Source organism: Leopardus geoffroyi, chromosome X (genome assembly GCF_018350155.1).
Source record: "Leopardus geoffroyi isolate Oge1 chromosome X, O.geoffroyi_Oge1_pat1.0, whole genome shotgun sequence".
Lineage (NCBI taxonomy): Eukaryota > Metazoa > Chordata > Mammalia > Carnivora > Felidae > Leopardus > Leopardus geoffroyi.
The window spans coordinates 12,215,576-12,231,048 of NC_059343.1; the positions used below are offsets into that span (position 1 = coordinate 12,215,576).

The 15,473-nt window shown below is 42.8% G+C and overlaps 1 protein-coding gene across 1 annotated transcript in view; it reads right to left on the reverse strand.

The window, feature by feature from the left end:
• CLTRN (collectrin, amino acid transport regulator) overlaps positions 1–15,473 on the reverse strand; it is a 32,463-nt gene that overhangs the window by 5,466 nt on the left and 11,524 nt on the right. Inside the window, exons 4-5 of the mRNA XM_045470741.1 lie at positions 9,867–9,980; positions 5,412–5,606 (exon numbers count right to left, since the gene is read on the reverse strand). Coding sequence (XP_045326697.1) covers positions 5,412–5,606; positions 9,867–9,980 — 309 coding nt within the window. The remainder of the gene's footprint in view (positions 1–5,411; positions 5,607–9,866; positions 9,981–15,473) is intronic.

Consider the following 15,473-nt stretch of genomic DNA (forward strand, 5'->3'; position numbering starts at 1 on the left):
AACAAGATAGAGCTGAAGAGCCAAGGCCCAAGAATAGCCAGAAAACAACAAAGGACAGACAAATACGATTTTAAACAGAACAGAATTAATTATTGGAGAATTGGGAGTGTCCTCATGATCAGTACCAGTGATTCCTGGGGAAAATATCGGCGTTACTGGAATTATTTCAGTGGGCACCACAGGTCAGTGAGATCGATGGGCTTTGGGATCCAGCCCACCTGGTTTTAAATACGGTGACTACTACTTTCTAACCATGCGACTCTAGTCAGGTTGCTTTATGTCTGCCATGCAGTAGGGATACTAATAATAATTAGTATCTATTATGTGACAGAAACCAGACTAAGTGCTTTATATACATTACCTCATTTAGTTCCTATTATTAATATTATAAGGATTATTATGTGCAATATTATAAGGATTTTATTATTATCCCTGTTTTTTTTTTTTTTTCAACGTTTATTTATTTTTGGGACAGAGAGAGACAGAGCATGAACGGGGGAGGGGCAGAGAGAGAGGGAGACACAGAATCGGAAACAGGCTCCAGGCTCTGAGCCATCAGCCCAGAGCCCGACGCGGGGCTCGAACTCACAGACCGTGAGATCGTGACCTGGCTGAAGTCGGACGCTTAACCGACTGCGCCACCCAGGCGCCCCTATCCCTGTTTTTCAAATGAAGGAGCTAAGACTCAAATATGTAGAGCAGCTTGTCTTTGAGAATGGAACAAGATTGGTCTCACCAGTAAACTAGAACTCTAATTTAATCTCCCCAGGATTCACTCAAAACACGTATTTGATTCCTATTGAGTATGTACATTTAAGAACAGCAAAGGGAAACAATTATTAGCTATAACATTCCTGATTTTATGTACATATCTATTTTTAAGACTATTGACTTAATTAAGACTTTACATGAATGTGAAGTTTCACGTGAAGTTTCAGTATAATGAAAGTGTGTAGGCTGAGCCCCATCCCCTTGTGTGAAAAGCAATATCTGTAGAGACTGAAAAGTATTCCTGTTTACTATTGACCTTATAGGAATAGAAACAAAACCAGAAATAAACCAAGTGAATTTACTCATGACTATGCTCAACTGTGAGCATTAGTTAGGGTTTTATGTCCTGAGTCCTTAACGTGGCTTTGTTACCAAGTACAAGACTATAATCTCCTTGCAGGCAAGGCCCATCCATGTTATCTATGTATGTATCTTCTATGATACATACTAGAGCTCCTATGACAGAGTGGATGGTTGATAAAGGAATAAGACATTTTTTACTTCTTTGGGCCTTGGCTTCTGGAGAGATGAATTTAGATCATTGTTAAGATCCTTTCCTAAGACCCTAACGTTATTACAGTCTATTTATATACAGGATTCATAAACCAATCCTACTATATACACGCAAGTCTGAAATCATGCTGCGTCTGTGACTCTCCTTTTATAGCACAGTCCCAGGTTATATAAAGTTAGGGCTTTTAATTGATTTTTGATGGTGATGCTAGTAACTTGCATTACTATAGCACTTTCCAGGGTATAAAGCACTTGTGTGTATTCTCTGACTTTGTCTCCTTATAATCATAGCTATTTAAGAAAAATATTATTATCCTCGTTTTCCATATGTCACCTGCTCAAGACCACTCAGCTAGTAAACACCGGGGCCTGAGATCAGAACCCAAAACCAAGAGTACTGAGCCAGTGCTCTTTCTACTAAAGCACACATCACAACTTCATCACCATGATCATTATCACATCCCCATCACCATTACAACCATCACTGTCATCACCATTGCCATCATCATAAAGCTGGCCAGAGATCTAAAACATCTGCTTGTGGGCTGGGGCTAGACACAGATCTAGTACAGACGTCACCATGGAGTATATGCAGTCCATCTTGGGCACCTGCCCACCTACCCAGCTGCCTAAGTATCTCCTGAAAGAAAATTAAAAAAAAAATCTTTTTCCAACTTTTTTTCCTCCAACAAATCTCTCATTTCCACAAACTGCTATTCTCAACTAGACGGTAACAGAGAAAGGAGCATCTTCCTCAAATTATTTCCCAAGGAGGTGGCATTGGTGTGTGGAAGCTGGCTGGCATGGGCTTGCCAGAGGTGGTTGTTAAACATTCAGAAATCTCATACTTGATAGGAAATCAACAAATGCTACAAATCAGAGTATTTTTTAGAAAGCTAGTTAACCAGTTCACCACTATTCTAGTAAACAGTAACCCTAATAAGATCATTTGCCTTTTTTTTTTTTTTGTCAGTACTTTAGCTTTATTAACTAGCTGTTAGCCCGTAACAATAACAATTGTTGTGGTGTCATTTGCCTTTTAAAATATGTGTTCACTACTAAAGTCCCAAGCAATGAGCCACTGAACTAGAAATTTTTTTTTACAGTATCATGGCAATTTCTGGACAGAAAAGAGATCCTTTTTCAGCATCTCTTAGTCACAGAAATGGGGTAAGCTCTGCTTGGATAATAATAATTACTGTTTATTTAGAGCTTACTATATCCTAGGTACTTCACATACATTTATCTCACCCAATCCTCATGGAAGCCCTGTGAGATATTATCTTCCTACTACAGATGGCAGAACAGTCCCATGGAAATTAGATGACTTGACCGAGGCCTTTTGGCTAAAGGGTATAGCTGGGGTTTGAGTTCACTTAGTTTGGCTTCCAATGACTGTATATGAATAATGAATGTAATGCTGTTATTGACCCAGGCAGAAGAATTGCCAAAGCTTTACTTGAGAAATTTCCTCAACAGTAAAGTATGCGTATGTCTTAGATGACAGTGGCACTCTTCTCCACAGAAGCAAAATGGTAACTTAGATGACTCTGCAGTCTGTCCTTCTAAGTTTAAGGTCTGTATCACGCAAACCATGTTCATTACTATCCAATGTATGGATTGGATTGTCGGACAAATCTTTGTCTTCCTCAGGACTAAAGGCATTGGGGGCAACTCCTGCTTCTTGCATGATTAGAAAGGGCTATCATGACAATCATCGGGGCTCTTCCCACTTCAAACTGCACCCTCTCCACACCTTCAAAGCAATACTTTGCCCAAGAGAAGCCCACCACAGAGCGTATCAGACTCAAAACACAACAAATCAATTTATCTTCAGAAGGATGTCATAACTGTCCTGACTATATTTGCCAATTAGTGATGCTCTCCAGGTTTACGCAAGAGATTTGTCTATCTGTTTTCCTAGTCTGAACACGAAATGAATTTGCGAAGGCAGGGTTGTGACAACAGTCTCACTTCTCCCAGGCAACAGATTATGACGCTACACACCCAGTGATTATATTACTGCAGAATCCGCTCAGCAGGAAAGAGATAGCAAAGCTGGAAGACCAGCAAATGGCAGGATAATAAAATAATAGAACTAACACTTATTGAGCGCTCGCCGTGGGCCAGGCACCACTCTAAGCACACCACTGCATTAACTCTTTTGACCCCACCACGTTCATTATTTCCAGTACACTGCACTGTCACTCTAGAAGAGTTATCTATGCACAGGCAACAAAGATAGATTTAACCAACTCGACTCTAGCACCAGAAACCATATTCCCCTGAGCCTGGTTTCCCTGACTCATTGCCTGTGCTCCCTGATACGCATAGAGTTAATGGATTACATACAAGAGCAGAATCTAGGAGATAAATACTTTGAATCTAAGCAGTCTCAGAGTCCATTCTTCTAACTCCTATACTGTATTGTGCTAGTGAGAAAACTGGGAACCAAGGAGATGAAGCGCATTCACAGAAGTTACGATCCTTAGAAACGATAGGATCACAGCATTCTAGGATTGATACGAAACTTAAAAATATTAAGCGTAAGTATTCAAACATTGCAAGGGAATATTTCTTAAAATTCGAAAAAAACTCAAAACAAATTAACAACTCGTTCCAAGGCTCTCTGCATTACATGCCATGCCAACATGAAGAAAGCTGAGCAAGTACAACTTGATATTAATCTCTGAGTTTAGTTTGGGCACTAGACATAAATCTCCTTTATTCTAGAGCACTTATCATTTGTGAAAAGAAATCTACAAAGGCCAACATTTAAAATGATTCCTTTCTGCTAGCAACTAGAGTGAGACATATGGAAAGGAGTAAACCCCCAGAGAAACATTTAGTTGAACACATACTTGGCCAAACTCATCCCACATGTCTGTGTGGGCATCGACCCTTTTGAAAACCAACGCATGTCCCCGTGATTCCCGCTTACCTGAATTCCTCTTCCTTGGTATCGGAAGAGAAGGTTTTTTTATTTTTTTTTTCAACGTTTTATTTATTTTTGGGACAGAGAGAGACAGAGCATGAACGGGGGAGGGGCAGAGAGAAAGGGAGACACAGAATCGGAAACAGGCTCCAGGCTCTGAGCCATCAGCCCAGAGCCCGACGCGGGGCTCGAACTCACGGACCGCGAGATCGTGACCTGGCTGAAGTCGGACGCTTAACCGACTGCGCCACCCAGGCGCCCCGGAAGAGAAGGTTTTAGAAGAATCAAATGGCCTAATGAAGAGTAAGGACCCTCTCTGGATCAGAGGTTCTTGTAAACAAATTTATTTTCTCCTTTCATCATGTTGAGAAATCCTATCTCCTCTCCTCCTGTCCCACTGCCTTAGTAACTCTCCCATTGGTCGGCAATTCCGGCCAGATTGAAGTAATTGCAATCATTTAGACAGCAAAGTTTGCAGTGCCCCAGAATCCAGATAAATGAACTCAGGGAGTAGGAATCTCTATAAAGTAGTTAAATTGGAAGCCCTCAAACTAAGTGAATTATAATAACCCGGATATTCATTAAAATACATCCCCTTCACGGATTATAATTTAGAAAGTCTGCAGTAGTGCAAAGGAACCTACATTTTAACAAATGTTTCAGGTGATTCTGATGCAAGGTGTTGACTCAAAGGTCACTTCTAGGGCCATGGTTCCATGTAATACCATAGGCACTAGAGGGACAAGCAACTACTGAAGGGAGGGAAGTATAAAAGCACAAAAGTATCTGGGACAAGATGGCAGCTGCAGGCACGAGGCCAAGAAAAGGCAAGCCAAGCTGGGGATGCATGGAAAGAACTGTGGAACTGCTAGCATTTGGAGCTGGAGGACTATTAAAGATTAACCCTGCATACCCAAGAAATCTGCTTAGCTTTGTATATCCACCTTACAAAATCTTAACACATATTAAAATCAATTCTTGATATGAAATATTCGTACGGTGTAGAACAAAGAAAAAGACAATAATGGAAGGAGTTATAGTCAGTAAGGGACACTGGACTGTAAAAAGTCTCTAAACACAAGAGCATAAGTGACATTTTGCCAATCACCAATATTTTCAAAGTTTCAGATTTAAGGCATTACCTTCAGCTTGGGGAAAATGCTCTTTAAATCTCTCCCTTTTAGTATCTTACCTTCTACGTTGCCGGATTCCTGATAAAATCAATAGCATGACTGCAACTATGACAATGCAAAATATCACACCAAATATAATAATCCAGATGGGCACAGATGGGTCGGTGGGTGGTGCAAGAGTGGAAGGAATTCTTAAAAATTCAAGAGTCTGGTCATTCAAAAAGAAGGCACCGTTGATCCGGTTCCTATTCATTCTAGGATACAACAATGATCAAAAACAAACAAAACAAGAGAGGAAAACAATTAGAAACAGAAGGTCCAGACCCATCTCTCCATGATTGTAATTATCTCTAGAAACAGAGCATCCCTGTAGCATGAGACTTGAGGTTGACTAGACAGTTTGATGAGAGGGCAATCGTGCTGTGGTACTTTTCAGAGCAGTGCTGGCTGCTACAGAAAGGCTTGTCTACTGTCCTCCACAGTTGTGAATGTCCTAGAAGTAACGGGAAGTCCCGAGCTTAAGTTCTCCCCACCATGTTTGATTTCCTGAAATGTGTGGTGAGTACAGGAATGGAGACATGGTATAGTAGATTTGTTCGGGAAATTCCAAGTGGTTCCATATGACTAAAGTAACAGGTGCTTGAGGAGTCCAAAAAGCTAGAAAATTATCAAGGTAAATGAGTTACTCTTCCTGGGGAAAATCTGCATTTTTGGTGGTGGCAGCAGTTAGGGATGGGTTGGTAGCAAAGACTTATTTGAATGAAACCAAATAAGTGAATTTCTAACTGTAATTTGCAAACTAGGTGAGATTTCTTAGAGATAGTGTATGGCATCTACTGAATTCACACTAGACAAACTGACTTCATCTACCTCTAGAGCAGCAATGGAAAATACAAATATATGTAAGCCTCATGTGTGACTTCAAATTCTCTAGGAGGTGCAATTTAAGAAAAAGTAAAAAGAAACCAGTGAAATTATTTGAATTTTTCTTTTTAATTTTAAGTAGGCTCCACAACCAACATGGAGCTTGAACTCATGACCCTGAGATCGAGTCACATGCTCAATCGACCGAGCCAGCCAGTCACTTGAAATTATTTTAATCATTTTTTTTGGCCAATATATCTAAAAAATATAATTTCAACCTGTAATCAAAATTGAGTTGGTTCACGTTTTATTTTGTACTTAATACTTTACACTTAGGGAATATCTAATCTTGGACTAGCTACGTTTCAAGTGCTCAATACCCACGTTTGGCGGGTGACTACCATTCTGTACAGCTTAAGTCTTGAACCTGACAGTAATGGCTTGAGAATCTCTGCAGACTGGCACCAAGCTATCAGGAAAGACCACCTTTAGCAAATAAAAATCTATGTTGAGGCATTATTATTCATGAATGTGAAAAAGAATCCCAGCCAGAAAATCTACAGCAGGCGATAATTCCAGTGTAATTTTCTTTTATCAAACTATGGAAAGTTTCCTTTTTCCATAACATATTATTGGTAATCTGGGAACACAAACTTCTCCACATAATAATGAATCCCACAACTAAGGTATAACTCAGAGTAAAATGAGAAGTTACTCTGTATTTCTCATTCTATCTACCTGGTTAGTGAACACTCTGTTGTTCTTTTGCCTCTCAGGCTGATTAGAAGTTCTAGATCAGGGGCACCTGGGTTGGCTGAGTCAGCTGAGCATCCGACTTCGGCTCAAGTCGTGATCTCACTGTTAGTGAGTTCGAGCCCCGCATCGGGCTCTGTGCTGACAGCTCAGAGCCTGGAGCCTGCTTTGGATTCTGTGTCTCCCTCTCTCTCTGTCCCTCCCTCTCCCCAACTTATGCTCTGTCTCTCTCTCTTAAAAATAAACATTAAAAGTGCTTTTTAAAAAATTTTTAAAAAATGAAGAAGTTCAATACAGACTAAAACTCCAACCATCACTGAAATCCCCAATAGGTGTCAGTCACCATGGACATCTTCCAGCCAAGATTGGCCTGATAAGGCCAGGCCCTCACGACAGAGCTAAAACAGACATCGTAGAACTGGTGGCTCATTCCCTCACATAATTCCCTAAGTGTGGACACTCTGGTGGAGAGAAAAAACATCACTGGGTGTGATGGCAGCGCACCTGGGTTCAAATCCTCGCTTTTTATATTTCTAGTGTGGTGGCCTCAGCAAATCAATTAAAATTAATCTCCCTGGGCCTCAATTCCCTCATTTATAAACCAAGGATAATAATAATTACTCAAAAACAATTGGTGTTGATATTAAATGCCACAGATGTGTAGGAACACGCTTTATGAAGCAGGAAGTGTTATGCAAATATTCAGTGGAACTAGCATTATTTTTTCAACTCCACAGATTCTTCAGCCCAAAAATTCCTATCACCCTGCCTTCTAGCTACCATCTCCTTGCTCTTCCTGGTATCTTTCTTTCTTGGTATTGTTCCCTTTATTTTCATACAATCCTGGTGAGACCTACGCATTCCCTAACACAAATTCTCATTCTATTGGCCATCCTCACCCCCTTAATAGCTTCCCCTGCTAGGACCTTTGACAGACACTTTCATCCCAAACACTCACTCTTCTCCCTCAGGTTCATGGAAGCCTGCTTTAACTGCAGTAGCTTAATTTCCTTGTGGCCCCCGCAGATCACAGGGAGAGCTTGAATAAAATTCCTTTTCCTGTGAAATACACTGTTCCTAATTCTTATTCCCTAAGGGCTGAGTATTAACAGTAAGTCTTAGGGGCAGAAGTGCAGAAACAATACAGGTCAAACCTTCCTGCTAAAGCAGATTAAATCATTTCGCACTGGTACAGATCAGTAAGGGAACTGGATGACTGTTCACACAAAAACCTTTGGCATTTGATTATATACTCATTATCTTATATGTTAATATTTTACAGAGAGCAAATGAATTCTTTCACTAGATATTTCTCCTTGGCAAAGAGCAGAACTTCAGTAATTTGTAAATCCTTTGTTGAGGAGCGCTACTTTGTTTCACTCTTTCTTGTTCGAGAAAGAGTTGATCTCCTGAACTCATTCTTCCAATATACTTTTGCCCAACATTAATCATTTTTGAGGGATAGAAAGTTTTGACATGCATAAAATGCACAGTGGGTGAAGTAAAAACAAACTGCATCCTTCCTCTTCTTTGAAGTCAAGAACACATTTCAGTTTTGAAAGTTTGTTATGATCACAAGGAGAGGAGACAAACTCTCAGGAAAAAAACGTGTAAAACTTGAAATTGGGTTAAAAAAATACTACTGAGTGTCTGGTGGATACACCTTTCTGGACAATTTACACCTTCTATTTGTCCTTGAGTTATTTTTTTAAGTTTTTATTTATTTTGAGAGAGAGGCAAAGAGAGAGAGGGAGACAGACAATCCCAAGCAGGCTCCACACCGTCAGTGTGGAGCCCAATACAGGGCTCGAACTTGCAGAACCGTGAGATCATGACCTGAGTTGAAATTGAGTTGGATGTTTAGCCAACCGAGCCACCCGGGTGCCCCAGTCTTTGAGTTATTTTGCAAATCTGTAAGTAGTAGAAAACTGACATAATGTAAGTTATTTTTGTCCACTTGATTTTCTATGGACTGATTACTATTTTGATTCCTATATATGCATGGTTCCTTGAAAGTCTCCTTTGAACTGTTCTGAACATTTTACTACTAGTTCCCTCATTAATTAATGAGATAATAAAATCTTTAATGGCATTTATTTTTAATTTGTAGGAGAGTCATGACTTTACCTTGTTTTTTCAAAAAGTATCTTTTAAAGGGAAAGGCTGTACATTAATTAAGGAAGGTAGGTCCTTAGAGACCCAAGAAATGAGAATTTTTGTCTTGGTTTTTAAATAAAAGTCAAAGGTATGACTGGTTCTTCAAAACACCTTACATTTAATAACTCATTTAATCTCAACAACTCTGAGAGGTACCATAATTATTCCCATTTTACAGATTACAAGAGAATAACAAAGGGGAAGTAATTTATCTGTATTTAAACAGTTAGCAAGAGGCAAAACCAGAAGGATTTGGGCTCCAGAATCCATGTGATGAACCATCATACAATAGTGCCATACAAGGTGTTCTTGACAAAAGAAGACAGTAGTAAACATTCGTGGCTAATATTTAAACCAGGGGTTCTCAGCCACAGCACAACTGACATCTGGGGTTGAATAAGTCTGTTTTGAGGCGCTATCCTGTGTATAACAGAATGTTTATCAGCACCCCAATTTCTGTCTACTCAATGCTGGTAGAACCCCCCCATACACACCCCGCCTCAACCATGACAACAAAAATGTCTCTAGACATTTCCAAATGTTTCCTTGGAAGCAAAATTGTCCTTGGATGAGAACCACTCATCCAAACTGATCACTAAAACAAACTAACGAAATTAAATCTTTGACATATTTATACATAAGTCATTGTAAGAAGAGAGAGAATTCTTCAAAATCTATGAAAACAGCAAACTAACCAACAAATTGATTTACCAGTAGAAGACATATTTAGCGGTGATTACCTTATGGCTGTCTGTACCTCAACAGCAGGAAGGGTGTGATTTTTCAAAGGATCTGTAACCACAAACCAGAATGACACTCGCTGGGTTACATTGCAAACTAGGACGTGGGAAATTCTGCAGATGATGGGGGAAAAAAATACATTGTAAGTAAATAATATCTAGTTACATTAGAACATCCACTCTGGTGTTATAACTGTCTGAAAACGTGTCTTAGCTATGAATGAAGTCATTTCTACCATTATGAAGAAATGTCTTATTAAGAAAAAACTAGCATAGAAAATTTCCTTTGTTTGAAAAGCATATATTTAGGGATCATCCGTTAAATAAGGATCTACCAAAATGAAAAAACAAGAAAAATTACACAGTAGAGCATTAAGGATCTTATTCTCGCATCACCCACTAGCTGACAGCACGCGGGCTTCAACACTGGCCTTTTTTCTGAGCTACAGGAGCCTTTTGTACTTCCTCATCAAGCTCTTTTTAGTGTCTTCCTCATTCAGCCGTCTACAGCTTGGGTCCAGACAAATCAGGTGCCACTCTTCATCCAATACTTGCTTCCTCTGTTGACCACGTTTCCCTCCCTCTCCTACTCCAGTACTGGAGCCAACTCAATAAAAGACTTCCAAACTGAAGTGCTATAATCAATTTACCAGCAGCCTTTGAACACTGTTTCTGCAGTTACCTGCTTTCCAACTGTAAATTGGAAATGTGCCTCATTCTACTCTGTAAACACAGATTACCAATAGAAACGACACGAAAGAAATGGCCTAAGTGTTCAGAATGGAGACGACCTATATAGGAATGTATGAAGGGCATAAAGGTTGAAAATCATAGGAGAGTCCACATAAATAAACACTGTCAGTGCTAAAACATAAATCCTGAATGGCTTTCACCATTTTCAGATTGCAGAGGTGACTGACATCAGGTACTATTCAAGAAGAATGAAAGACATATCCGCTTTACTAATAAGTTGACTTCATTTTCCTTAAAAGAGCGAATGCTCTTTAAGGTGTATTATGTTCATTTTCACAATAAAGACAGGGCCATTGTGCCGACTTTCTATAATTTTCGGGACCTGATAGAAACTATTCCATTTTCTCCCTTGCAATGTCACATACAGAAGCCAAGCCCTCCTGGCCCCTCTGCTGGAGCCAAGCGCCTGGGACCAGTGCTGGGAAGTGGGAGGTTCTCCCCCCAACCCCGCCCTCAGCAGCAGGGAACGCCCCACACAGTTGCTACATCCATGGGGCACTGGCCCCACACGGGCACGACTCCATGCCCAGAGGGCCCCCACGAGTGACCCCACGCGCTGTCCTTGTGCCCGATGCCAATGATCCTCCTAGCTCTGCGTGCTTCACAACTGCAGACTTCGGGAACCTACAGAAACTGAATTTCCACCTCAGAGGTCCCGACCCCGCTGCACTGAGATCATGGGCAGCTGCCTGGGCACAGCCATGGCCACGCTGCCACGCCTGGCCCAGAAGCGAGGTTCCCCCTGGCCCAGGCCCACCCGCTGCCGCCCAGGCCCGGATGGGAGCCGTAGCCTCTCCTGGGTCTGCAGCCAGCCCGCCCCCACTGTGCCACCCTGCTGGGACCATGTCAGAATCTGGAGGACGAAGGTCCCCAAGGCCTAGAGAAGCTTTCACCGCAAGCCAACCCTCCAGATATTCATGGGGTTGGATTTTTCTAGTGATCACAAGAGTTTGATGAAATGGCTGGGGAATGCCCAGAACCCCACACACAGTTGGAGCCTGGTGACCATCGAACTCACTCCTGTGGAGCACAGGGGAGATTCTACAGTTGTCCGCCTATCCAGGAGCCCCTGGGGCCTTATGTCAAGGAGGCCCCGCCGAGGGCCCCTAGCCAATGCAATAAATCAAAAAAAAGAATCTGAGCACCTCTCTGCTTTGAACCTTCCAGGCCAAGGTAGAGAGGCAGACACCGGGGGCCAGGCCATCCTCCTTCAGGCCTGTATGGAGAGACAGAGTGGTCCCTTCCTTTGTGCCCGGGCCTGGGCCTCTGAGGCGAGGCCTCTGCTCCTGGTGCAGCAGGGCCCCAGAGGACACCGACCCGGGCCTACCTGCCTCAAGGACACAGCGCCGTGGCCTGGGCTGCCGAGCAGATCAGTACTCCCCAGGGCCTGGGACTCCCGCGGCCTGATGTCTCCCCTGTATCCTGAGTCAGAGCCCTGCCACCTCCACCTCCTGAGACTCAAACCCACAGTTGTTTCACTCTGCTCTACCCCCACATGGGTCCCTGACACCCCCAGTCAGCCCTCTCCCCCACAGCTGGCGGCTCCACCAAGCCCCCAGACCCACTCCCTTGACCCTGCAGAGCCCACACTGAAGAAGCTCTCCAGCTACCCAAACCTCTGCCTTCCTTGTGCCCACCCAGTCTTCCTACCTGTTCCCACACTCATCAGGAAGGCATGCTTCTCCCCTACTTCCCCACTTTGTGAAGTGAAAATGGCATTCTTGTTTTAGATAAAAATAATAGACAACTTTATGATCACAGAGAATGTCATTGTCTTTCTTTCAGATGTACACGTTAGGATTGCGTCTACACTGTGAATTCACCTTGGCCCTGTAACATCTGGGACCAGATAATTCTTTGTTGTTTGTTGGGTGCTGCTGTCCTCTCCATTATAGGGTTTGAGCAGAATCCCTGGCCTCTGTCCCCGAGGGGCCAGCAGCATACACACATTGTGAAAATAAAAAACTGTCTCCGATCATTGCCAAATATTCCGGGGCAGGGCAGGGCTGGGGGGAATCACTCAAAAACAAAGACAAAACCATTGGCAGAGAATTTCTGAGGGACAGTGACCTCTACTGGCAGAAACAGCCAAGTTTGGTCTCCCAATATGTGCTATGTTAAAACACAGCAAAGACAGAGACAACAGACTGAAGTGGTACATGCTTGGAACAGACGTCCCCCAATTTCGTAGCATGCTGTGGTGTGAATGATTCAAAGACTGGGCCCGTGAATCATCAGAAAATGCAAATTAAAAAAAATAAGCTACTCATTTAAGTGCCTCAGGTTGGCAAAAATGAAAATGCTAAATAATACGAAATGCCAGTAAAGACGCAGAGAATCAGCATCCGAGGCAGTGCTGTGGGTGTGAACGCATCCAGCCACTCCGCGGTGGCACTTGAGAGTGTGTCCTGGAGCATAGTGTACCTCCCAGAAACTCTTTTGCACACACCACACACACACACACACACACACACACACACACACACACACACACAGATTGGCGAGGATGTTCTCCCCAGCACTCTTTGTCAGAGCAGACAACTGGATAACCTAAATGCCCACCAATAGGGGATGATAAAGTAAATGTGCTACATTCTGTCAAGGGAAGACTGTTCCACGAACTCAAGGAAAGAAACAGCCCAAGGATTCTCCACTCCTGGGCTACCAGGCCACGTAATTCTGTGCAGGGCAGGGTGTTTAGCAGCACACCCAGCCCCGATCGCCCACAGATCAACAGGCCTGCCTCCGGTGGTGACAATCGAAATCGCCTCCAGGCATTGCCAAATATCCCCCGAGGGACAAAAATCACCCCCAGTTGGAAATCACTGAACTAGAGCTACATGTCTTACAACACGTTGCATTGCAGAAATACACTGGTGAATGAAAAGATGGGGAGTGGGATATTCTGTGTAGCACATGCCATTGATATAATTTAAGCAAATGCAAAGGAATATTGCTGGAAACATAGGGGAGGCCAAAAAGCGGATAAGAGGTCACCTGGACATTTTGCCTACATTTTTCTTTCCATCTAAAGCCTCTTTAATTACTGTTCAAACATGAATTTCATGGCATTCCCCCTTCAGAGAGTCAGAGAATGCGCTGTAAACAAGGCAAAGTCCCTTCTCCTGTGCTACCTGAATGGGGTCAGTACCCTACCCACATAGGAAGCACTTCTAAAAATCCTCCAAAGTGTCACAGTCTTGAAAAGTAAGGCTGACCAAGGTCATGAAAACCAAAGGAAGATACAGAAACTGTCTCCATCACTACAGTGATCACTACAGAGGCATAGATTCTGGAACATAAGAATGACATTAGTCAAAAAGGGAAGAGGGTCTACTTTAGTGACATTGAACCAATGATAGTTTCTTAATTTTGATATATCTATCACAGTTATTTAACATGATAGTATCAGGGAAACAGGGGAAGAGTCTAGAGCAGAGTTTCTCAAAGTCGGAACTATTAACATTTTAGGCTGGATGAGTCTTACTTATGGGAGGCTGTGTATTCTTCTGGAGGATGTATAGCACATCCTCGGCCTCTACACGTTCAAGGCCAGTGTTGCTTGTGGGAGGCTGTCTATTCTTCTGGAGGACGTATGGCACATCCTTGGCCTCTACACGTTCGAGGCCAGTAGCATATGCAGTTGTGAAAAGCAAAATACCTCCAGGCACTTCTAAATATCCTTGGGCACAGTGGAGGGATGAAATCCCCCCAGGTTGAGGACCACTGATACATAGGATCTCTCTAGATTTTCTCTGCAAGTCTTTTGTAAATACATATATTTTTTCTATTTACATACACAAATACAGGAGCAAAGCCGTGATTTTAAAGTTGCCAGGGCACAGTAAAATGATCTATAAGAATAAGACAAGGCAGTGGATCAATAATAGTTTTTACTATTTTCATTGATGAAGAGATAATAGATGCAAATGTACTTTGAAAATGTAAAGAGTCACATTCAAATGCAAGACACTGGCATCCATCGGCATAAGGGTGGTCTTAATTATGTAAAATGTCTGGGCGTGAGTTCCGTTACGTGTTCACACGTATCAAGGATTTATCGGGGAGCCTCCAAGTGTGCTGGAGTCCTAAGAAGCACCGTTTCCATCACTTCTCGAAGATGGGTGTGAGCGCAAAGGGGAATCGTTGTAGCTGCCGAGGGTCCTCAACTAAAGAACACTAAGTATCCCACCCACATGGTGGTTCCTCCAGTAAAAGAAGACTAGGGTTTTTAGCAAGCAAAAGTAACCCCGTGCTCAACAGATACCAACCACAGAAATACAATTGCTGAGAAGTGTTGATCCTTTTGTTCAGATCCAGGCAGTGAAACGGGAATGAGTAAGGGCTAACTTGCCCTAAGTTAGCAAGGTTGAGGGCAAAGGCCAGGGAAAAGCACGCCCTGCTTCTGGAGAAGGTTGTAGAAGAAGGCCGAGAAACACCCGTGGGCCGGGGTGGCCTCCTTATTTGGATGATGCTTGCAGAAATGAACTGTGATGTCTCGGTTCCCCCAAGAGTAAGAAACTGAGGCCCAACAAGAGAAAACCCAGGCAGTGCACAGCTACTGCCACTATGGCCATCGACACCATGGCCATCAGGGGAGTCTCCACGAGGATGGAAGAAGAGCAGAAATGGGTGGCTGAGCACTGGTTTCCTGTGTCCACTGCACCGTAAGAGACAGGCCTGTGGCTTAGGCCTGGATGGTAAGCATGCTTCACTCACTCACAAATGTGTACCGAAAACAGGCGTAGATTAGCCAATACGGTCAGGGATGGTGAGGAAAAGAGTTCCTGCTGCAAGGGCTCTTAGATTCCATGACCCTTCTCATAAGTGCCAGGTGCAGGAGTTTAGTGGCAA